Source organism: Vulpes lagopus, chromosome 4 (genome assembly GCF_018345385.1).
Source record: "Vulpes lagopus strain Blue_001 chromosome 4, ASM1834538v1, whole genome shotgun sequence".
NCBI lineage: Eukaryota > Metazoa > Chordata > Mammalia > Carnivora > Canidae > Vulpes > Vulpes lagopus.
In genome coordinates, this window is record NC_054827.1 from 43,991,974 (window position 1) to 44,016,588 (window position 24,615).

Here is a 24,615-nt window from a genome sequence, read left to right on the forward strand (position 1 = left end):
CCTAGTAACCACCTACAACCTCAATCCCAGATTTTCTAACTCTAGACAGAGTGAAGGGATTAAAATATAAATAACAACTTTTTAAAATGCCACCAAAAACAGAGCAGCCAGCTCACCGCCCAGCCCGCAATAGCTACGTGCCTCGCGCCTTTTAAGGGCTCTGTAGGCGCGAGTCCGCCAACCGCTCAACCTCCCGCCAATCACTGCGCTCCCCACAACCTGCCCCGCCCCCTCCCTGCTCTAACCAATCACTGGGGAGTTAGCGTCTCCCCGCCCCTCCCTCCCACCCGCCCCCAACCCCTGAGACGTTGGAATACTTCAAACTTTGCTCGCGCTCAACCGCGAGGTCGCAGCCGGAATTTATTTTTAGCTCCGGGTGAGCGGCCCCGCCCTCGGCTCCGCCTCCTAGCCGCCCCCAATCGGAGACGGAGTTTCCGTCGCGTCATCGCGCGGGCGGGCGGGAGCTGCCCAATCAGCGCCAGGGGAGGACTGGCGTAATTAAACGGCGGCGGAAGAGGGTGGGAGGGTCATGACGCAGCGAGTTTCAGTCGTGACTTTTCCGGGGGCATCTTGGCGTCCCCTCTATTTCCCCTTAAAGTAAAACGTCGTCCGACGCACCCTCGTGCGTTCCGGGGGCGGGGGCGGCCGCCACGCCGGGGGGGGGTGGCGGGGGGCGGCGCTGACGCGAGCCGCGGCGGGGCCGGCGGCGGCGGTCACGTGGCCGTGTTTGGGGGCGGGGCCGCGCGGCGGTTCCGGGCGGTCGGGCGCGCGAGCGAGGAGCCCAGGCAGCCGCGCCTGCCCGCGCCCGCCCGCCCCGCCCCTGGATGCCGCTCTGCCCCGGCGCGGCCGCCGCCGATCGCAGCACAGGAGCCGCCGCCGCCGCCGCGGTTGATGTGGTTGGCCTGGGGCTGAGGAGGCCGCCAAGATGCCGCAGTCCAAGTCCCGGAAGATCGCGATCCTGGGCTACCGGTCTGTGGGTGAGTGGCGGGCGCCGCGCGGCCTCCGCCGCCACGACCCAGCCTCGCCTGGGCGCCGGGACGCGGCGGCCCGGCCAAGTTTGGGGTCGGCGTGGCCATGTGGCGGCCGCGCGTTTCGTAACCAGCCGCCCGCCGCCGCCACCTCCATTTTGAGCGGAGGCGGCGAGGCTGGGCCCGCGGGGCGGCGGCGGCGGCGGCGGCGGGGGGCGGCCCGGGCTCGGGAGGACGTGCCGGGGAGGCCGCGGGCGGGCGGAGAGGCGCGGGCCGGTGCGGGGCGGCGGAGGGCTCCGCTCCCGGCCACAGCCGCGGCCGGGAGCCATCGCACCTGTCCCCCCTCCACCTCCTCGCGGAGGGCTGGCGCGGTCTTGCCGGCGGCCTTTCCTCCCCCAGTTAAATAAAGTCCGGGGAATTTTAACAAAGGAAACGGCACCTTGGTGCTTTCCTGTCCGTGGCGAAGTGGAGCGTCTTAAAGAAAGCCGGGGACCCAAGGGACGTTTGGCTGCGGAGGGCAAGTTCGCTAGCGAGGAAACCCCCAGAGCCCCTCGATGCGGCCAGCGACCCAAGTAGGAAGGCGGAGAAAACGAGATTTCTTTCTCTCGGTGTCCTATTTTTCTTCAGGAAAAAATAAGGTCAGGCACTTGTAACCGGGCTGGTGAAGTGGTTCAGAAGTTTGCCGGGGTGTTCCCCCCCTTGAAGGCCGACGTGCGTTTGCAGCTGTTCCTGGCGGTCGCCTTCTCGCCGGACGGGGTGGTCCGCGGTGGGGCCGGGGCTGGCCCGGGCGCAGAAGACGAGTGAGGACACTGAATCGTTGAACTTAGCCGTGCTTCAGGGCGAGGCTTTATTGTCTTTGACAACCGGAAGCCCGGAGAAATTACGTTGATGTGTTCGTGTTGTTTTTAAGTAACTGTCTAAGAAAAAGGGGCGCTTGGTCGAGGGGGGCGGGGGGGGGGAGGCGAAGGTCTGGAGCCCGCGGCGGTTGCAGGAGGAGGCAGCAGTAACTGCCGTAGGAAAGCTTGTCACTGCCTGCTGCCCACTGGATGAACTCCCCACTCCGCTTTCTGCTCTGCTTCCTCACCCCCATTTTCCACCGCCGGTGCCAGGGTCTGTGCTCTTTGACCAAGATCAGCTACGGCATGCTTACTCATCCCTTTATCATCTCTCCCGTCAAAGTGCTGCCGGGTGGAGGGATCCTAAGAATGGGGGGGAATCAAAGGTGGGGACATGCTTGTGTAGAGGTAGGGGGTGCCCAGTCAGAGGGACAACTTGTGTGAGGCAGTCCCAAATCCTCGGTATATATGTGGGGGAAGAATGGGTGAGGGCCTGGGCAGCTGCAGCCCTGGAGTAACCATGCATCACATCCAGGCTTTAAGAAATCACCAGCAGTCCACTCTCCCAGTGCCCCTGTGGAATCGAACCTTGACTGGCGGCCTGAATCACCCAGCTCTTGCTTCTCTTTTCTCTTTATTTCCTTGGCATTTTGAAGAGTGGATCCAGGACATATACTGACTCTTGAGTGAGTTCCGATCACATATGTAGATACATAGTGTCCACACTAGTTGAGGATAGCCTTCTCCCAATGATTAAGTTTAAGATGACCTCTACCTGGGCTACCTGTTTTCAACTTGAGAGAATGTCCTAAAGATACTCCTTGAAATTCTCCAGATGGTAATTCTAGTCTTCCATAATAAGCGAGTCTAGTGTTTTATTGGGGTTTTCCTTATGTCCCATTGAGATCTGTTCTGTCTTCCATCTAATCCTCATCCTCCTGAAGACCCAGGTGGGACAGGCCACCCCTTAGCCTTCTCTTTACAAACATTTATTTTAAACTGCTTTTTGAAATACTGTGCTCACCTGGCCTCCAGTGGGATACACATTAAGTTCTGGTCCCTGTTTTTTGTGGCTTCGGTATGTCATAGTACTGTATGTAGCCTGCTTCAGGTGTCGCGATGATTAAAGTGAAAGGTATTTTGGAGAGGTTAAATTACTCCCAACCTTTGCCTTTGATTTTAAAGTTGTTTACCTTTGTCCTTTGTAAGGAACCAAGACACTTTGTGGTTTGTGGGTCTTTTGTTTTGCCAGCATCAAAAAAGGAAGTATTTCCCAGTTGCTATGTCCTAGGCACTCTTTAGAGCATTATCCAGTATTCAGACTTACAAGAATTTATGGACACGTTTGCTTGCATGTGGTGCTTATCCTAGAAAAGTTTGAGTATGTGTGTTTCTAGGTTGTGTTGTTTTGTGATGCTGGGCTATTCTGTCATATTGACTAAAGGTGAAGAGTGTGCGACTCTTGATCTCAGGATTGTGAGTTCTAGCCCCATGTTGGGTGTAGAGATTACTTAAAAAAATACATATTTTTTTAAGCGGTAGGAAAAGGCTCTGCTAGAAACCACACCTTTCTTAGAATGTTCTCTTGATTAAATATCTTATGGTGGTTTGGCTAGTGAGATACTTGTCATTGTGCCTTTGTCATGTCACAAACTTTAATAGTTTTCCTTCAGATAAAACTACTAAGTGCTATGATGTTTTACTTGGCTTTCAAATGTTGTATATTTTTAAAACATTGATAAAACTGCCACCGAGGAGTATAAAATTCTCAGGTAATTTGTACAAGCCTTTTTCCTGAAGTACTTTTCCTGTTATTTACAGCGTTAAGCTTTTAAGGACACGTCACCTATAACGCAGTCTGGCTTTCTGGAAATGCTTTGTATTAATTGTTTTCGTAGTGGCAAATGATCACACTCCCCTACGTCCATTGTTTCTAATACAAACAAGTAGTCCCATGATAGGAGGTAACTCACTTAATCAAGTTAAAAAAAATGTAGTGTCAGGTAGCAATCTTTAAATAAAATCTGGTACATCCTTTGCCAGAATCTTCTGCAGAGAGTTTTGATAATCTGGTTTACCATCAGACCATAATCAAAAGATTTTTTTGTCCTATAAAAGTCTCTGAGGTTAACAAAAGGGAGAGGAATGTAAAATTATAAAAGAGAAAATGAAACAACTGTGTGGTTTGGTAAAAGTTCAGAAGTAACTCAAATTATTACCTTGTCAAAATGTTTTAGTTAGTAAAGAAGATGCACCTTTTAGTTGGATACTTCATAGGGGAAAATGTCATTAGATTTGTTCCCAGTAAAATACAATCCAATTATATTCCGATTTAGTGTCTTTTTAAGTTACTCTGTCCTTTCCTGACACATCATTGAAAATGTTAAAGGTAAAGGTAAATGGTAAAACGCCATTTATGAAAATCTATTAGCATGTGAAGTTGTGTGTTCAGGCACTCAGTGTACCTTTGGGTAGGGAAGTCCTGTAGTGGCCACCTTCTGTTGAAGCTTGAAATTAACTTTTTTTTTGGGTGGTGGTGGCCATTTGTTTTATACAAGAGGATAGTCAGAGCTTACATTTGTGATTTTGAGGGCAGCCCCGGTGGCGCAGTGGTTTAGTACCGTCTGCAGCCCAGGGTGTGATCCTGGAGACCAGTGATCGAGTCCCACGTCGGGCTCCATGCATGGAGCCTGCTTGTGTCTCTGCCTCTCTCTCTGTCTCTCTCTCTCTCGAGTAAATAAAATCTTTAAAAAAAAAAAATTGTGATTATGATACTTCAGTGACGGATGTTATTTTGATGTCCAGGTGGGTTATGTCTATTCATAATAACCTTCGTCACCCCTAGATAAACCGTCTACCTATTGACATACTCTCCCACTCACCCCTTCTCCTGGCATCTACTAACCTGCTTTCTATTACTATGAATTGCCTATTCTGGACATTTCATAGAAATGAAATCATATATACGTGGTCTTTTGCGATGGGCATCTTTCATTTAATGGGAATATTTTCAAGGTTCATCCATGTCGTAGCATATACTAGTAATTCCCTTTCGTGGCCAAATAACATACCGTTATTTGAATATACCACATTTTATTTATACATTTGTCAATTGATGGACATGTGGTTGTTTCTGCGTTTTGGCTGTTATGAGTAATGCTATTATGACAATTCCTATACAAATTTTTGCGTAGAAATAGCTTTTCATTTCTCTTGGGTATATTCCTAGGAGTGGAATTACTGGGTCATATGGTGACTCTGTGTACCATTTATTTTTTTAAAGATTTTATTCATTTGAGAGACAGAGCACAAGCAGGGGGAGGGGCAGAGGAAGAGCGAAAGGGACAAGCCGACTCCCTGCTGAGTGGTGGGGCCCTGAGATCATGACCTGAGCAGAAGTCAGACAAAACACTTAACCAACTGAGCCACCCAGGTGCCCTTATGTGCAACATTTTGGGGAACTGCTAAAACTGTTCCACAGCAGCTGTGCCATTTTACATTCCCACCAACAATTGAACATTGGTTTCAGTTTCTTTACATTTTCATCAACACTTATAATTGTCTTTTTGATTTTAGCGGTGCTTATAGGTGTGAAGTGGTATCACATGAGATTTGCACCTAATTTCTTCCATCCTGTGGGGTTGTCTTTTCATGTACTTGATGATGTCCTTTGAAGCAAAATATTTCAATTTTGATAAAGTCCAGTTTATTTTTTCTTCGGTGACTTGTGCTTTTGGTGTCATGTGTAAAAAACCATTGCTTGATCCGAGGCCATGTAGATTTACTACTATGTTTTCTTCTAAGTGTTTTATAATTTTAACTTTTACACATTTGATATCAGAGTTAATTCTTGTATATGGTAGGGGATAGGGATACAACTTTAGTCTTTTGCATGTGGATGTCAAGTTGTCTTAACACATTTTATTAAAGACTATTCTTACTGAATTATCTTGACATCTTTGTGAAAAACCAAATGACCATAAATATGAGTTTATTTCTGGATTCTATTCCTTTCACCTATATGCCTATCCTTACACCAATATCACACTAGAGTCTTGATTGCTGTAATTTTGTAGTAAGCTTCAAAATAAGGAAGTGTCAGTCTTCATACTTCAGTCTTTCAAGGTGGTTTTGGCTATTATGAGTCCCTTGCATTACCATATGAATTTTAGGTCTAGCTTGTCAATTTCTGAGGGGGAAAATGCTAGGATTTTGATAGGATGCTTTATAGTTTTGCAATTACCTTTAAATATCTGATTTTAAAACCAGCTGAATTCTCATACTGCTTCTAAATTCATTCCATTGCAATATGTTATTTTAATGCAGTATATGAAAGAAATCCAGCCTTGCACAGATAACTAGTTGGAAAAGGGAGGAGTATTTTTTTAAGATTTTATTAATTTATTAGAGAAAGGGTGCATGAGCAGGAGGAGAAGCAGAGGGGGAGGGAAAAGCAGACTCCCTGCTGAGCACAGAGCCTGACATGGGGCTTGATCCCAGGATCCTGAGATCACCACCCACGGGAAGTTAGACGCTTAACCGGGAAGTTAGACGCTTAACCGTCTGAGCTACCCAGGCAGCCCAGGAATCTTTTAATAGCTTTTTCAGATAATTTTTTAAAAAGATTTTATTTATTCATGAGAGACAAAGAGAGAGTGAAGCAGAGAGAGAAGCAGGCTCCATGCAGGAAGCCTGATGTGGGACTCAATCCCTGGACTCTGGGATCATGCCCTGAGCCAAAGGTAGACATTCAACCATTGAGCCACCAGGTGTCCCTCAGATAATTTCTTATATTTTTTGATAATCACCGGAACTCCATAGGTGTTGGTGGTAGTTTCAACTCCATAGGTGGTTAGTTGTAGTATGCAACCTGAAATCATATGGAAGAATTTTTTCTACTCTGCTACGTTGAATTCCATTGCTTTATTTTGCACTTTGAGTAGATCTTCTACCTATGACTGATTTTTGTAATGTTGTGTCTTGGTTATTTCTAAAAGAATGATTTGCTATTCAGATCCTTCCACATTTTGATACATTTTGACATACAGGCTTTTTTTTTTTTTTTAAGACTTTATTTATTTACTCATGAGAGACACACAGAGAGAGGCAGAGAGAGGCAGAGGGGGAGAAGCAGGCTCCTCACAGGGAGCCCGACGTGGGACTGGATCCCAGGATCTCAGGATCACCGACCTGAGTCGAAGGCAGATGGTCAACCACAGAACCACCTAGGTGTCCCAAAACTTTTTTTTTTTTTTTAAGATTTATTTGAGAGAGAGTGCACATGTGCAAGCCAGAAGAGGGGTACCAGGAAAGAGAATCTCAGGCAGTCTCCCTGTAGATCCAGAGCTCTATCCCACAACCCCAAGATGGCCTGAGCCAAAACCAAGAGTCTGATGCTTACCCATCTGAACCACCCAGTCTTTCCAGCATAAAAACTTCTCAATCGTATTGTTTTTTGACATCACCATCAGTCTCCTTAGGAAAAAAAAAAAAATGTAAATATGAGTGATGCAGGATCCCTGGGTGGCACAGTGGTTTGGCACTGAATGACTATCGAGTCCCATGTCGGGCTCCCGGTGCATGGAGCCTGCTTCTCCCTCTGCCTGTGTCTCTGCCTCTCTCTCTCTCTCTCTCTCTCTCTCTCTCTGTGACTATCATAAATAAAAATTAAAAAAAAATATGAGTGATGCAAATTCCCCAAAATTCTAATTTCCTCCTGAGAGTTTGAATTTGATCGTTGGCACAGTGCTACTATTTTTACTTGAAGTGACAGTCTTCGTTTCTTTCACTTCAAGAAGATGCTTGCCAAATACTCTCTGTTTGAAATAATGATGGTTTGTCCATCATTCTTGTAGGTAAAAATGATGTTCTCTGATAGAGGGGACTATTTTCAGATCACTTCACAAACAGTTGCTTATGTGCTTTTCTTCAAGACAACCATCACACTTCAGCATGCTGCAGCAGTTTGTGTACGCATCCCATTTTGTCACACAATAGTAAAAAGACATACTTAAGAGTCAGGATAAAATTAATCATTGTTAACTGCTTCCTCAAGGACACTGTTAAGTGAAAATAGATTTTTTTTTTTTTTTTTTTTTTTTTTTTACTGTGGTTGTGTGGTCCTGAAGACTACAGTGCTTTCCACTACAGTTTGTAACCACTGTCTTGATGTGTGCTTAGGGTACCAGGCCAGGAGTGCTACATTGCTTTTGCACCATTAGTGCAAATAGGGACAGGGCTTGGAAAAGGCAGATAATATCTTGGTATTGTGATGGAAATAGTTTTGACCTCATGAGCCCCCTGAAAAGGTCTCAAGGGACCTCCTCCAGAGTTTCTCTGTCTACACCCTGAGAATCCTTGAACAATGGTATGTGGAACCTGGAGAGACTCTACTTGCCCTTGTGCAGAATTGAATCAAGAGTGGCTGCATCCTGGATGCTGCTCAAGGGACGTGGTTACAACAGTCTTAGAGGAGCCTTCCAGAAGAGGCTCTGTCCCCTGGTAGGAGAGGTATGGTGAGGAGGCAGGGTGACTAGCAGAGAACGTGGTGGGGGTAGGAAATGAAGTTGGAGGTGGTCAGGGGCCAGATGAAGCAGCACTTTGCAGGAGCTTCAAGACATGCCTTCCAGGGTAGTAAGCACTAAGGGTAAAGCCAGTTGCTTTGGCCTCTGATTGTGGCACAGTGTGGGGCGCATGTTGTCTTTTGACCTGGTAATGGCAAGGCTCCCAGAGATTAGTAAGAATTGCCAAGGATGGCAGCGTATCAGGACCTATTTGCTAATAACACGGTTTTCCAACACAAGCATCAGAATCGGGAGCACTGGGGTACTAAGTCCCGAGAGCCGTGTTGATCACAAAATGAGAAACAGCATCTCTGCTTGTGATCATGAAGTCAGAAATCCATACCACTTTTCTTACTTGAAGATCTAGAATAAGGGATCCCTGGGTGGCACAGCGGTTTGGCGCTTGCCTTTGGCCCAGGGCACAATCCTGGAGACCCGGGATCAAATTCCGCGAGGCTCCCTTCATGGAGCCTGCTTCTCCCTCTGCCTGTGTCTCTGCCCCTCTCTCTCTCTCTCTCTCTCTCTCTCTCTCTCTCTCTCTCTGTGTGTGACTATCATGAATAAATAAATAAAATCTTAAAAAAAAAAAAAAGATCTAGAATAAGACATGAACAGCTTTAAAACCGTCCTGAGTGGATTTGAATAAGTTAGAACTGAATTTGGACATGATATTGTGCAAGTTAAACCAATCTGAAATCTTTAGCGATCACCCTTGAGAGAACCTTTATTCTTAGTTATAGAACTTTATCATAAAGTACCTAAGTAAGCCTTAAGTAATAGAGTCTCCACAGTCTGTCTCTTAACCTCATAGTCACAGTGCAAACTGGTGGGGACCTCTATCATGAACTGCTGGCTTGAATTGGAAATGCAATTTAACATCTCAAACACAGAGGTCATGGAATACTATTTTAGTATTTTTTTTTATTTTTTTTTATTTTTTTTCTATTTTAGTATTTTAATATTCATAAATGTATATTGGGCATCTGGTAAAATAGAGTTCCATATAGGACATTGGAATTTGAAGTCTGAATTGAGATTTAGAACAGAAGAACTAGAAGCAGAAATCTGGCACTCTGTGGGCAGGTGAAAGCAGGGCCGTTTGAGGACCCTAATAAAGTTAACTCCCTTATGTCCTTGGTTGGTTGGAGTCCCCCTTACTTCCTGGTTCCCCCTCCCCTATTTCCTTTTCTGTTGGACTTACTTGGCTACAGAAAGACTCCTTAGGGACTTTTGAAACAGAAAGTGGTAGTTTAACAAGATATGTGATCCTGTTTCTTGCAAGATCAAAAGTTGAATGTTAGCTCTATGGTGTCACGGTAAATAATTTGTGCACGTGGAGATGAAAATACCGGCTCTCACAGTTAATGTAATTTTATGAAACGAAAATGCTTTTCTAAGGCTTGTATTAGATTTAAATGCATCAAGCCAATAGTTTGCTCATTTTCAAATCTTTTTTTTTTTTTTTTAAGATGTTATTTATTAGAAATAGAGCAGGAGCAGGAGGAGAGGGAGAAGCAGGCTCCCTACTAAGCAGGGAGCCCAATGCAGGGGCTCAATCCCAGGACCCTAAGATCATGACCTGAGCCAAAGGCAGATGCTTAACCAACTGAGCCACCCAGGCATACCTGCTTGTTTTCAAAGGTATTTTAAAGTATAGGTTCTTTTTATTCTTTTTTTTTTTTTTTTTTTTTTTTTTTTTTAAAGTATTCTAGTTTGAGGAAGTGGTATTATTATTTTTTTTTTTAAATTTTTATTTATTTATGATAGTCAGAGAGAGAGAGAGAGGCAGAGACACAGGCAGAGGGAGAAGCAGGCTCCATGCACCGGGAGCCCGACGTGGGGTTCGATCCTGGGTCTCCAGGATCGCGCCCTGGGCCAAAGGCAGGCGCCAAACCGCTGCGCCACCCAGGGATCCCGGTTCTTTTTATTCTTGTTCATAACTTGTGTAGGTGGCTGGGTCAAAAACCTAAGTGGCAAAATTCAACCACAGTGGCTAACATCAGTGGGAGGAGGACTCAAGATGACCTTGGCAAACTGGACACATAAGGTAAGGTGTGAGGCTCTGTGGCAGGAGGAGAAGTGGGATAACACTGGAATCTCTGGTCTGCCTGCCTGGCAAGAACTATATATCATAGGGTGAATCTCGCCACAGGCTAGTATGGCCTTGAGTGTGCCAGGGGCTGGAATACATGGACCAGAACATTACTGAGATGGCTACTGGAGGGAAGGATGATCAGAAATGTCAAGTCTTGGGATACCTGAGTGGCTCAGTCTAAGCACCCAATTCTTGGTTTCAGCTCAGGTCATGATCTCAGGGTCCTGGGATCGAGACCCACATCTGGCTTTGCTCAGCATAGAGTCCACCTCAGGATTCTCTTTCCCCACGTACATGCTTGCACACACACTCCTCCCCCCTCCCCAAATATATCTTTAAAAAAAAAAAGAAAGAAATGTGAAGTCTTATGCTTCTGTTTCAGAAATGGTTTCCTGAGTGTTACAGATTGAGGACCTGGGTTGATTTTCTGGGCTAAAATGTTAACCAACGCTCATTCTGAGCCACAAGTAGAGCAGTCTCTGCAGTGCTGGGTGTCACATGTTAAGGAGCATTGCCAACTTAGAGTAGTGATTCTTGGAGTTCATGAGCTTTCCCTGAAATCATGGGCATGTTTTCTGGGGAAAGAGTTGGCTTCCGTTAGCTCTCCAGAGGACTTCAGTTCCCCTAAAGATTGAGTTGCTTAAAATGCCTGGTTGAAGAGGACACTGTGTGGATTAAGTGTCATATTGTTCCAGTCAGTTCTTACTATATGCCAGATACTGTGTACATGGTCACCGAGGCAGAGGCATTCCTGATCCCTGCCCTCAGGGAGCTTCATCTAGTGATGGAGCCACAGGAGACAGTACGGCTACTAACAATAATGGTGGTGGTTTTTAAAGCATTAGTGCTATGGGGTGCCCTTAAACTCTGTGATGTAGTGATGATGATGGTGGTGATGGTGATGATGCCTGTTTAATAGGTGAGGAAACTGAGCCACAAAATTTAAGTGATTTGCCCAAGATCAAACATTTAGTAAGTAGCTGAACCAGGATCTGAATTTTCCAGAGCCAGTACTCTTAATTGGGCCACTATATGGGTTATTATTTAAAACAATTGGGATAAATGCTTTGAGAGAAGTAATGGAGGGGAGAGCTCCTGTAACTGTGGGTGGGCATAGAGAGTAATCCCTAAAGAACTGTCATTAAAGCTGGAGTTAGGGACACCTGGGTGCCTCAATGGTTCTCTTTGAGGAGCCTACTTCTCCCTCTGCCTCTCTCTGCCTCTGTGTCTCTCATGAATAAATAAATAAAATGTTTAAAAAATTAATTAATTAAAAAAAATTAAGCTGCAGTTAGCCAGGGCTGCCTGGGTGGCTCAGTCTGTTAGGTGTCTGCCTTCAGCTCAGGTCATGATCCTGGGATCCAGCCCCACGGCAGGTTCTCTGCTCAACTGGGAGTCTGCTTCTCCCCCTCCCTCTCCTCCTATTTGTGATATTTGTCTATCTCTCTCTCTCTGTCTGTCAAATGAATAAATAAAATCTAAAAAAAAAAAAGCTGGAGTTAACCAGGCAGAGGGTGGGGGTTTAGTGGGGCAGAGGAAGAAGGGCAGAGTTTTAGTCAAAAGGAATGACATAGGCAAAGCTCCCCAAAAGATGGGTGGGAGCTTGGTGCAGTGGCTGGATCTGGGAATGGTGAACGAGGCAGAGAAGAGTAAGATGGGAGTAAGCAAAGAGGTCACATGGGATTTATCTGTGTGCTGTCTATCAAGAACAGCCTCATAGGCCTTGGTCAAAGTTTCAGACTTTTCCCTAGAAACAGAAGAAGGTCACTGATGAGTTTTAAGCAACAGGTAAGGTGATCTTCTACACCAGGATTGACAAACGTTTTCTGTAAATATACATACTGTATACTCTATTGTTACAGTAAAGTGAGCCAGTGAAAGGCAAATGTTACTGAGAAAATCATAAGGAAGCACAAATACATTTATAATAGTGTGGTGTATTTATCAGGAAAAAAAAAATCTGCATGTAAGTGGACCTGCACAGTTCAAACCCATGTTCAAGAGTCAGCTGTGCTCCTGCCTTTTGTAGCACGCAAGCAGCTGGGGACAGTGCGTAAATGAAGGTAGCCGTGTGCTAGTAAAACCTTATTTACAGACACTGACATTTGAATTTCCTCTAATTTTTCACATTGTGAAGTATTACTTCAGTATTACTGATTTTTTTTTCAACCAGTTGAAAATGGAAAAAACATGTGTAGTTCATAGGCTGTACAAAAACAGACTGGCTGCATCGGGCCTCTGTTGTAGTTTGCTGATCCTCCTGTTCTGTCACCTCCAGGAGATCCCTCCCACGGCTCTCTGAGGTGGATGGGGCAGTCAGGGAGTGGAAGTGCCGAGCCCAGCCACATGCTGGAGTTCACCAGCCAGGGTGCCAGGGACTGGTCAGGTACAGGCAGGATGACATGACACAGTTGGGAAGTGATGAGGGGGGAATTTTCAAGACTGTGGTGTGGGAGAGGTTAAGAATAACTTTTGGGTGGTTTGCACGAGGCCCTTCATTGGGTAATGGTGCCATTGGCTAAAGGGAGAAAGGGAGACCAGGGCCAGAGGATGGGCCAGATTCATTTATGTACTTGCCAGATTTGCAATACTCACCTTGCTTTCTGGCTGCTGAGGCCCTGTTAGGGAACCTCAGAACCCGCATGGTTCCCATGGTCCTAGAGATAGGTGGCTGTGCCTGCATTTGGGACTCTGAAGGTATGCTGCTCCTGGGTCCTCAGGTCACCCAATACACCTTCATGCTGTGGGGCTGTTTCCCTACTGCCTTGGAAACAGGAGGTTGTAAGATGAACCTGGCCCCACACATTCCTGCTCTCTCCACCAGGCATGGGTGGTAAGGATTCGTGTCCATCTACAAGGGTGTTCCTTGCTTTGGGGGGATGGGGAGCTGGGCTTCATCTCAAGACTTTTTTTTTTTTTAAGATTTTATTTATTTATTCATGAGAGAGACAGAGAAAGAGAAAGGCAGAGGCACAGGCAGAGGGAGAAGCAGGCTCCATGCAGAAAGCCTGACGTGGGACTCGATCCCAGGTCTCCAGGATCAGGCCCTGGGCTGAAGGTGGCGCTAAACCGCTGAGCCATGTGGGCTGCCCCCCCCCCCAGCCTTTTTAAGTAGGCTCCACGCCCACTGTGGAGCCCAATGAGGGGCTTGAACTCATATACATGAGAACAAGACCTGAGCTGAGATCAAGAGGTGGGCTCTTAACTGACTGAGGCACTCAGGTGCCCCTAGACTTTTTCATTCTGCATAACTGCTACCAAAATGTGTGAATGTGTTTCTATAAAATAAAAATCTGACCATGTTTCTGGATGACTATTATCCTAAAAAACTGGACTGTACCCAAGATGGACATACCTTCCATTTCTCAAACTTCTGTGGAAGTCTTTTTGGTAGGCAGCTAAGTTTATACAAGTAGAATGTTCCTATACCCTTAAACCATAGTGTAGAGCATCATTATCCAACAGGAATAGAATGTAAGCTACATAGGGAATTTAAATTTTTTCCACTAACCACATTAAGCAAATAAAAAGAAAGTTGAAATAATTGAAGTAAATGTTTAATTTAGCCCCATATGTCCAAAATATTATTTCAATATATATTGAATATTTTTGATATTATTACTTCTTTTATGCCAAGCTTTCAAAATCTTGTGTAAGTATTACACTGTGTAGGACACATGTCAGGGCCAACCATGTTTCGGGCGTTCGCTGTACATGTCCAGCTGCTGGGAGGAAGAGCACAGGAAGAGCAAGGAAGAAATTAGTGATCATAAATGGATTGTTGTAGATTCTTGACCTTTTGAAGAAATAATTTTTAATAATTATTCATGCTAGGTCCCATTTCATTTCCTTAATTTTTTGTTATAACTAAGTTTTGATGAGTCTTGAACTTCATGTTCTTTAATACTTTAAAGATTGTGTTATAATTTGAGAATTTATCTCTTGTTTTCTCTCTTTTCCACCCTGAACCCCTGCCTTCTCCCCAGTTTTGGCCACATATATAGCAAAATTCATTCTTCATTGTTGCCAAACATTGAATTTCCTGCAGTTATCAGGTCTGCCCCCTGCCTTCCAGCTCGTCTGTGTCTCTGATCATCCCATGGAAACGGATCTCCTGTTTTAAAACTCTGCAGGGAGATAGTTCCATAGGCTTTTTGGCAGAATTTTGTTTCTCTTTTAGTTTAATAACCCTGACAGTTAATAAAGTTCTTCATTTCTGTAGCTCAGATCTTTATGTTTTAATATAAACTTACTCTTATATTCTCAGTGGCATACATCTGGTAGCATCATGCTTGGCAATAGTAGGCATCCAGGAAGTATTTGAATGAGTAATAATTTTATGAACCAATCTTGCTTGGTCATTCTATCTTGTCTTTGTTGTAATAATAATTGTACCTTCATTTTTTTCTCACCTAGCATCTATTTTTAAAAATTGGGAAGGGGGTGTGAGAAAGAATGAGATGATGTCAGCCCTGGTTAACTCACAGGAACAAATGAAGTAATTCATATGGAAATGTTTTACAGACTCTTAAGAGTGTCTGGCTTGTAGGTTCTAGTGAACAATTAAATTGTGGATTGTTTGCATCACATGCCTTCATCTGGCTGTGATGGAGATGTTGAGGGGATGGTGTATGCATCTTAGAATCATGGCGAACAGAATGCACAAGAACTCCTTACCCCCTTTAAAATTAGAATGGTGGGGATGCCTGGGTGGCTTAATGGGTCAGGCATCTGCCGCCTTTGGCTCAGGTCGTGATCCCTGGGTCCTGGGATTGAGCCCCTCGTTGGGGCTTCCCACTCAGTGGGGAATCTGCTTATCCTTTTCTCTCTCTCTCTCTCTCTCTCTCTCCCCCTCTCCCCCCTGTCTACCCCTCCCCCCTACTCATGCACTCTTGCACGTGGTCTCTCTCAAATAAATAAATGAAATCTTTAAGAATAATAAAATAAGATTAGAATGGTGAGGTAAGTGTATTTTTTTAAAAGGCTACCGTGGTGACCCTAAACTGGGTGCAGTAGTTAGTAAGCATATAACTAGCATTGCGTATCACATAAGAAGCACACTGTTGAACCTTCACACGCTTCATTGTTATTCTAGCCCTTGTAATAACGAGGATTATATGTTCAGGTTGCGGTCCATTTACAGCCCCAGGTGATTCTGCAGACTTGCTGCTGTTTGCAAACCAGGTGGTTTCATTGCTGTCCCTTCTATTGGTGATAACCAGAGAAACCCCTTCTTGGTACCCATGCCCTGTCCCTGGGACACTCTAAAATTGGCAGAATGCTGCAGAGATGACGACGTGCTGGTACCAGGCTTTACTTCTTAAGAAGTCAGTGGCTTCTGCTTTTGTGTTCTCTGGAGCTACATGTAACACACAAGGGCGCGCCAGGAGAGGAGGACATGTGGAAGTTGGAAGACCCCATGGTCCCAGTGGACGCTAGCCCCCAGCTACCAAGCAGTGACCGGTTACCAGGCAAGCAGAGGGCCCAGCTGAAACCAGCCTTGCTTGTGGAATTCGAGAACAGATTACATGGCTATTGGTATTAGCTACTAAGTTTTGGGGTGGTCTGTTGTGCAACAGTGGATACCCAAGCAGTTGGTAATTTACTGCTTTAAAGGGGTGTATTTTTATACTTACTGATTTCTTTATCATGTCATTTTAAAAAAAAATTTTTTTAAGTAATCTCCACACCCAATGTTGGGCTCAAGAGTTGCATGCTCCACCAACTGAGCTAGCTAGGGGCCCCTGTCCTGTTATTTTGAGGCGTTAGCTGGAATAGCGATTAGTAGATGTCATTTTCTTAGATTAGAGATTAATTTATTAGATGTAATTATTGAATGCACTTTTATCCCAAGCTGATTATTTTAGTCTTAAGAGCAGTTGATAATACTACTACTAATAGGGACATTTAATGAGGACTTAATACATACCAGTCTTCCACACATACTTTCATTTAAACCTCACAGTCATCTATAAGGTAGGTACTGTAATTATCTCTAGTTTACAGTCAAGGAAAACAGACTCAGGAAAACTGCGTGCAGTAACATAGCTAATCACCATCCTGTTCCACTTAGTGAAAAGTAGTATATGTCTTTCTCTCTTTTATACTTTTTTAAAAAATCAACTTTTATTGCTGTATAATTTACATATACTAGTGTATGAGGCATTTTAGTAGAAAGTTATATGAGTTTTGGTTAGATTTATTCACTGTGCAACCATTAGTCCAAAATACAAAACATTTCTGCCAGCCCAAAATATTCCCTCATACCCCATCCCCACTCCCAGGCAAGCATCGGGCTGCTTCCCATCGCCATAGATTAGCTTGCTTTCTTTCTTTCTTTCTTTCTTTCTTTCTTTCTTTCTTTCTTTCTTTCTTTTTTTTTTTAAGATTTTATTTATTCATGATAGACACAGAGAGAGACAGACAGACAGAGGCAGAGATACAAACAGAGGAAGAAGCAGGGTCCATGCAGGGAGCCTGATGTGGGACTAGATCCCAGGTCTCCAGAATCACATCCTGGGCTGAAGGCAGCACTAAACCGCTGAGCCACCGAGGCTGCCCTGGGTTAGCTTTCTTGTTCTAAAATTTCATATAAATAGAATCATACAGTAAATACTCTTTGCCTGGCTTCTTTCAAAAAGCATAATGTTTTTGAGAGTCGTCCGGTTGTCACATGTGTAAATAGTTTGTTTTTTTGTTGTTGTTGTTTTTTATTGCTGAGTAGTATTCCATCGTATGGATGTGGCATGATCTGGTTCTCCTATCACCTATCATTGTTCCAGTACTTAACTGCTAAGAATAAAACTGTGAGAAGCATTTGTTATGTCTCTGGACATGAGATCATTTTTCTTGGGTAGATACCTAGGCATGGCACTGCACAGGCCACATAGATGTTAAGTATGTAATTTTGTTGGAAACTACCAAACTGTTTCTGATAACGTTCGTACCATTTTACACTTCAGTGCTCGGTATCCTCGAACTTTTTAACTTCAGCCATGGCTAATGTGGGTAGGTCATGGTGTTATTTGAGTTGTCCCAGTGACTAATGATATTGAGCATCCTTTCCTTTACCTGCTGGTAATTCACAGATCTTTTGTAAAGTGTCTGTTCTAAATCTCTTGGCTCTTTTGTTGGGTTCCTTTTGAGTTATTTTGAATAACAGACACAGAAGGTAGCTCAGTGGGACTAGGGAGCACACAGGGAAGTGGAAGTGATGGACAAAAGGGTTGGGATTTCTTTTTGGAGTGATAAAAATGTTCTAAAATTGGTTGCAATGGTGATGGCACAGCTTTGTCAATATACTAAAGACTTAATTGAGCTTTTTAAGTGGTTAAATTATATAGTATATGAGTTCTGTCTTAATAAAGTTGTTTAAAAACGAAAGGAATTTCCTGGGGCGGCTGTAACAAAGCACCACAAATGGCAGGTGGGGGGTTAGAAGGACAGACCTTTACCATCTCACAACTGTGGGGTCAGAATTCTGAAATCCAGGTGTGCACAGGGTCCTGCTTCCTCTGAAGGTGAACTCAGGAGGGTCTGTTCCAGGCCTCTCTCCTTGGCCTGTACGTATTGAAATGTTTCAGAGGCACCATTAACTCAACCATAAGGAATGGAGTAAAGGAGTAGAGAAACTAAGAATGTGTTCACAGCTATTTCAGGAGGAGGATTTGGAGGAGACTGGGAAGGAATGGGATCCAGGACACAAGGGGCCAGAATAGCATGTGTGGGAAGAAGAGGTGGTCACGGCAGGTGACCTCTGAGGTTAGGCACCACCTCATACACATAGCTATGTCCCCTAGCTCTGGCTCATCTTAAATATTCTTTAAATATTTAGGATCTGAGCTGTTGGAAGGAGCTAGAAGATTTGGGGATATCCTAGAGGCTGGAAGAGAAAGGTGACTTAGGGTGATGAGTTAAATTTGAATTTGTTTCCTGAGGACTGTTCTTCTTAAGCATTAGTGTGTGACAAAATGGGGTGGAGCTGGTTAATATTCCCAGTAGGTTTGCTTGGGGCTCAAGAATGTGCATTTGTAGTAGGTTACCCTGGGTTGCTGCTGGGAACATATTTTCACTACTGCAGGAGGAAAGAGGGCTCCAGAGAGGATTCCTGAGGCCATAGGACAGGATGGTGGGGGACAGGGGGAGGCCGAAAGACAGTAGATGGAAAATAGTTGTTCACCAACGTGGTTGCAGAATTTTTCTGCAGCCGAGCTCAACAGGCACTCCAAAGGCAAATGATTTGATTAAGATCAGAGGGTTTTTCAAGGAGCCCAGAGAAAGGAAATTGAAGGTAGACAAGAGAGTAGAGGGCAGTGATTTATCTTGGCACTTAAAGTGATAGGCAAGGAAGTGAAACATGGTGGAGATTGGAGATTCAGGATTTGATCATTTAGAGTAGTATTTTTCTGACCTTTGTGACTGAGAAACCCTTTTTGCATTGTGACCCAGTCATAAATGTTTTTGTAACTGAAAGAAAAGTTTCCTAACTTTATTATTTGCAATCCACTACAGTGTTCTTTCTTTCAAAACAGTGCTGGTCATAGCTCAGTATAGTAATTTCACGACCTAGTGGGTTACAGCCCCTGGTGTGAAGGTACTGCTTCCAGAGATGTCCTGGATAGGAGTCAGAAAGTAAGGGCCCTGGGAGAGGTGCATCTGGGTGGCTCAGTCGGTTGAGTGCCTTCAGCTCAGGTCATGATCCCAGAGTCCTGGGATTGAGCCCCATGTTGGGCTCCCTGCTCAGAGGGGATATTGCTTCTCCCTCTCCTACTGCTCCTCTCTCTCTTCCTGTTCCTCCCCACCCCTTTTGCTCTGTCTCTCTCTCAAATAAATCTTTTTAAAAAGGAGGGGGCACTGGGAGAGTATACCGTCCTGCTTATGATTGGTATGTGGGAGGCGGAGTCATCTGGGAGGGGTCACCAGCCAGTGTTTTCAGGTATGCACGCGAGGTGGCAGGGAGATGATCATCAGTGGCAATACCAGTAAAGCTTTGAAGCTAGACTGTTAGCTTATATATGTGGACATGAGGGTCCCATAAGGTGATGTTGAGGATTTGAGGTGAAAAGGAAGGCAGACGTCAGAACGGATTGTGTCCCAGATACATTACATTGTTCCCAATGGACCCTTGTCCCAAATGACTTGACAGACAAGTTGATAGATTGAAAACTACTCCTTCCCATTATGGTCCCAATGAACAAGTACTGTGTCAGCTGTTACAAGAATGCTGGTTGGGGGGGGGGGGGGGGATGGGGGGGGGTAATATATAAAAGTCCTAGGTTTTCTTAGAATAATCATGAAAACTACTTCAAGATTAATCTGAAAGCTCTAAAATGTTTTACACACAGTGCCTGTTTTGCAGTAATCACAAGTATGAGAGATTAATCAACAACCTTGCAGGTATATCTTCTGTAGTGAAAATACTGGGTGAAGGAGCTTACTGGGCCATGTTACCCTTGGCAAGAAATACATAAATGCTGTGTTTATACCTGGTAAAAGTTTAGAATAAACTTATTAAAAATGATCTGTAGGATTTTTAAAGTTAGGATGGTTTTCAGCCTAGCTGCAGAGTATTTGGAAGTTAACTGTGGGACATTGGGATGTAGTTTTCACCTTCTTAGTACCATGTTACTGCCATAAAAGGAGTGATCCATGCCTCTCTTTGTGTTGATAACACACATCTGGGTATGCCCTCTGCCTTTCAGTTCATTTCAAATCACTCCTGTATTGTTTTCATTCAACCTTTCTCCAGAGAGTTGATCTGGAATTTGAGGTCCTCCTCGAGTTGTACAAATTTATGAGCCTATTGAGAAAGAGCACGGTTGTTGCTGAAGCACCTTCAGGAAATAACTAGTGTTTCCGAGTCTGAATTCGATCATGCAAAGGGCAAACTAAATGTGGGACGTTATAACGAGAGGAAAATGATCAAGTAAAGAACATCATTTGTACTTCACCAGTGCCTCTTGTAGCTGCACAAAAGCTCTAGCTAAGAGCCAAGCTGCTGCTTCAGAGGACCACAGTGATGTTCCTGAAAGCCAGAAATTGCTGGAACCAGTGCTGAAAACATCATGAGCAGTGGGATTTGTTTGGTAGGATGAATGTGAAAATTTCAACACTAGTTGTTTAGTAATTCTAGTTTTTAATGGAAACAGGAAAAAAAAAAAAAAAACCTCCCGCTGTGTCATGTCAGCGAATGTAGTCTTCCTGTCCTTTCTTAATTTAAATAATTAATGATCTCCCCTTGGGGGAGAGACCCAGGGAGGAGGGACCCAGGGGAGACTCAGCTTCTCTGCAGTCCTGCCTTTGCTAATGGATAGTCTCCTTCTCCTGGGACCAAGCTAGATTGAGAAAGCCAGTTTGCTCCCTAAAGACTAGGGTTTTAAATTCAGGTGTCCCAGTTACTCGTGAAGATGAGAGTTTGCTGTCAAGCTGCATTGTGGTTTGGGTTGGATACACTGTCTGCTTTGCCAGAATGATTGTGTTTTCAAAAAGTCAAATGTTAATTTAACCTGTCAAATAATTTCTGCCCTCCGTGATGCTCTTCGAGTTCCTTCAAGGAACTCTTCGATCTGTACCAGTAATTACTATTTTTTAAAAACTTAGTCCACTTGTTTATCTGAAACTCCACTGTTTTACATAATGTCATGCTCTTATTGAATGTAACTTTCCTATGTTTCCTGTGATGATTCCTGACGTCTTGTCGCCATCCTTTCACTCCCTTAGACCCACTTGGCACCGCTGCGGGCAGCTGTCCTGTCCTGTGTGTCCTGCCCTCCTCTTTTGGGGAGAGGTTGAGGGACTTATGTATACCACACTTAACCCCTTTCTTTCACTATTTTTAGTCCAGTTCTACTTTGGAAAAGGTGTAAAAATCCTTTTAATCCCTTGCAACTCTTGCCCATTAATCTTTAGAAAAAATTACCTTCTGCCTTCTTCCTTCCTTCTTTGCACTTATAAGGCAGAAGACCCCAATGACCTACAGAAGTATATCAAAAGCCCACCAGAGGGCCTAGAAGTTCTCTTCTGAAGCCCAAAAGAAGTTTCTTCTCTCTTTTTTCTTTCTAATTCAACTTCTTTTGCTTCAAGCGATAGCAGTCAGCGTAAATGAGAATTTTCTTACTTCTTTAAATGTTTCAGTTTTGCTAATAATTTAATAGAAGTTTTTTCTTTGCTATTTCATTACATAAAATAGTTTTGCTGTATTTTAAGCTAAATGCCCTTCTGAACTAGCTTAGGTAACGTGGTTTCTTAGGAACAGAATCCCTTTGAAATGTGTGGGCTTCTGGATTACCCCTGCATCCTGTATAGCACAGGCAGGCGTGAGGTTGGCTACCAAAATAAATATGGCAAACTATTTCTTTGTTCTTATTGAACTGTGTTTCCTTTCCACGTATATAAAATCGAGATCTAAAAAATAAATAAATAAATAAATAAATCGAGATCTTGTGTAATATCTGCAGTGAGAGTGCCTGAACCAAAACAGATGACTGTGAGAGTGACCATTAGGGAGTGAGTGCCACCCTAGGTAGGGTGGTCTTAGTGGAGGCTTCTCTGAAGAAGGGACATTTGATCCCCCGCCAAAATAAGGACAGAAATGAGTCATGTGTGCAGAGGTCTGTAGACATGGCTAGCACAAAGGGACAGAAGGGATGTGAGTGAAGCCTGGGAGGTCTTGGGGAAGAGAGCGGTGGCAGCAGAGAGGTTAGGGCAATAGGCAGAGGGAGGACCTGGTGTTGTGGACCTTGGTGAGGAGTTGGGAGTTTATTCTGATTGCAGTGAGGACTTGAAGCAGGGAGGTAACATTTAATTATCAAAAGCTCTTGTAGGCTGCTTTGTAGAGAATGATTTCAGGTTTTAATAATTCCAAAAACAGTGAACTGTATGTTTAACTGCTCATGAGGATTAAAATAGGCCTGCCAACTTGGGGTTTTCTAGGTGTGTCTCCACAGCTCCCACTCTTAAACCACTTTATTAATTCATTAAATTCTAAGAGTATGGGGTCTGCTTTTGTTGTGAAAACGTGACCACCTTTCAGCTACCCTCTGCATGGGTTGGAGGAAGGCAAGCACAGCCTATAAACCCCAGGAGCAGAAGGTTCCTGGTACAAACCTGTCTCCCTGAAGATCTTTAGAGATGGAAGTTCAGTGAGACGCAGCAAGCCTGTGGAGCATGTGTTTAAAATGAATAGTGCTGTGAGGGGGCGCCTGGCTGGCTCAGTCAGAAAAGTATGTGAATCTTCATCTCATCATGGTAGTAGATTCAAGCCCCACATTGGGTGCAGAGATCACTTAAAAAATAAAATCTTGAGGTGCCTGGGTGGTACAGTCAGCATCCAACTCATAGTTTCAGCTCAGGTCATGATCTCAGGGCCCCTCATCAGGCTCCACACTCAGTGGGGAGTCTGCTTAAAGAAAAATGTGCTCTGAGAATGTACGAAAGAAGAAAGCATTTAGGGTGAAGTTTGTGAAGGACCACTTTCATCATTCCCTGGGCTGTTCTTGGACTGTCTGTACAGAGTGCCACATTCTAAAGTCCTTCGATAGAAATTTTAGGTAACAGATAGACATGTGAGAACTTAGGGCTCTAGCTCTTGATTTCTTAGCACACAGGCTCAGAACGTGAAATCCAGAACGTTTCCTGATTGTCTTCTGTGTGCCAGACATCACTAGGCCTTTGACACTGAATGGTTGAGACAGGATTTCTACTTTTGAGTTTTTTAAATAAAGACTTCTGATACATATTCTCGGAATTCCTTCTTTAAAAGCCATACCTGGTAATGTTTCTAACAGCCACATATGAAAAGAGTCCAAAGAAATAAACTTTGTCTTACTAATATCCATATTAAAATTAATATCCACATTTCAGGGACGCCAGAGGATATTAGCTTAGCTTAAACCTTATTTCAGAGTTTGCCTTTGACAGAATATGTGATATGCTTATTGGTCAGTAATATTTGTTAATGTCACAAAAGTATTTAATTTATAATAGCTTAATTGCCTAAATTCCTCTCATATAAAGCAAATTCATGAAATTTATTTCCTTTTTGAAATTGTCCAAAAGTTAAAGGAATGTGTTCTGGGGCACCTGGGTGCCTCAGTCATTTGGGCGTCTACCTTCAGCTCAGATCATGATCCCAGGGGTCCTGGGATTGAGCTCCCTGCTCAGTAGGGAGGGAGTCTTCTTCTCCTCCCCCTGCTCGTGCTCTCTTTCTCACTCACTCTCTATCTCAAATAAATAAATAAATATCTTTTTAAAAAGTTCTGATCCTAATAGTTTCTATCTCTCCGTCTTGTTAGAGTGGGGTTTCTTTTTGTAAAATAGTGGAATTAAATTTTTTGCTACCTTAATATGCCAATACATACTGAGCCTTTGCTCTCTTTTATAGGGAAATCCTCATTGACGATTCAGTTTGTTGAAGGCCAATTTGTTGACTCCTACGACCCAACCATAGAAAACAGTAAGTATTGTTTTCAAGGGTTTATAAACTGTGAGAAGCCTGCATTCTTCACACAAACAGCCATTGTGTGTTCCTGGAGGCTTTGATTGCAGGAGTTATTGGGGTAAACCTGTAGATCTCCAACTGGGGTCCAAAAATCTTCCAAAAGTTTGATCCACTTCACACTAATTGGATTTTTATTCAGTGTCCAGATCCTGGCATCTGGAAATTGTTACTCAGTTTCCAGATGTGGGATCCAGTTAGAAATCCAGTCCTACAGTGAACCTCCTATTCCAGACTCTGCTTCAGGAAAACAAGAATAGAGAGCACAGTCTTATTTTTTCCCCCTTTTCTCAACAGTAGCCCTTTTTAAGGATTCCAAGCTGAAAAGAAAGGACGAAAACACTCCAGATCCTTTGTACCTTACTCTTACGGAATTGCTAGTCCTTCCCCCACTCCACCCCCAACCTTTCCAGTCCTGAAGACTTGAAAGAATGCTGTGGAGAAGTGTTCTGGGATGGAGAGAGCAGTTGCAATATGAAAACAAAGATGTCTCAAGTCTGTTGGCATTTCAGGTCATGTGCAGAAAAAAGCACCAAAGAACAGAACCAGCCACAACCTTTACCTTGTCCAGTTTCAATCTATGGTTTCAGAATCTTCCTGAAGGATTTTAGGACCATGAGAGTCTTGATTCTAGGATCACAGAAGAACACCTGAAGCC

General features: G+C 43.9%; 1 protein-coding gene across 2 annotated transcripts in view; it reads left to right on the top strand.

Annotated features, from left to right (window-relative positions):
* The first annotated feature begins 684 nt into the window (after positions 1 to 684).
* Positions 685 to 24,615, top strand: part of RHEB (Ras homolog, mTORC1 binding) — a 43,833-nt gene continuing 19,902 nt past the window's right edge. Inside the window, exons 1-2 of one of the 2 annotated variants that reach the window (XM_041752800.1) lie at positions 685 to 977; positions 23,844 to 23,915. In XM_041752800.1, the coding sequence (XP_041608734.1) occupies positions 926 to 977; positions 23,844 to 23,915 (124 nt within the window). In that variant the 5' untranslated portion in view covers positions 685 to 925. The remainder of the gene's footprint in view (positions 978 to 23,843; positions 23,916 to 24,615) is intronic. The other variant, XM_041752798.1, reaches the window with a different exon arrangement.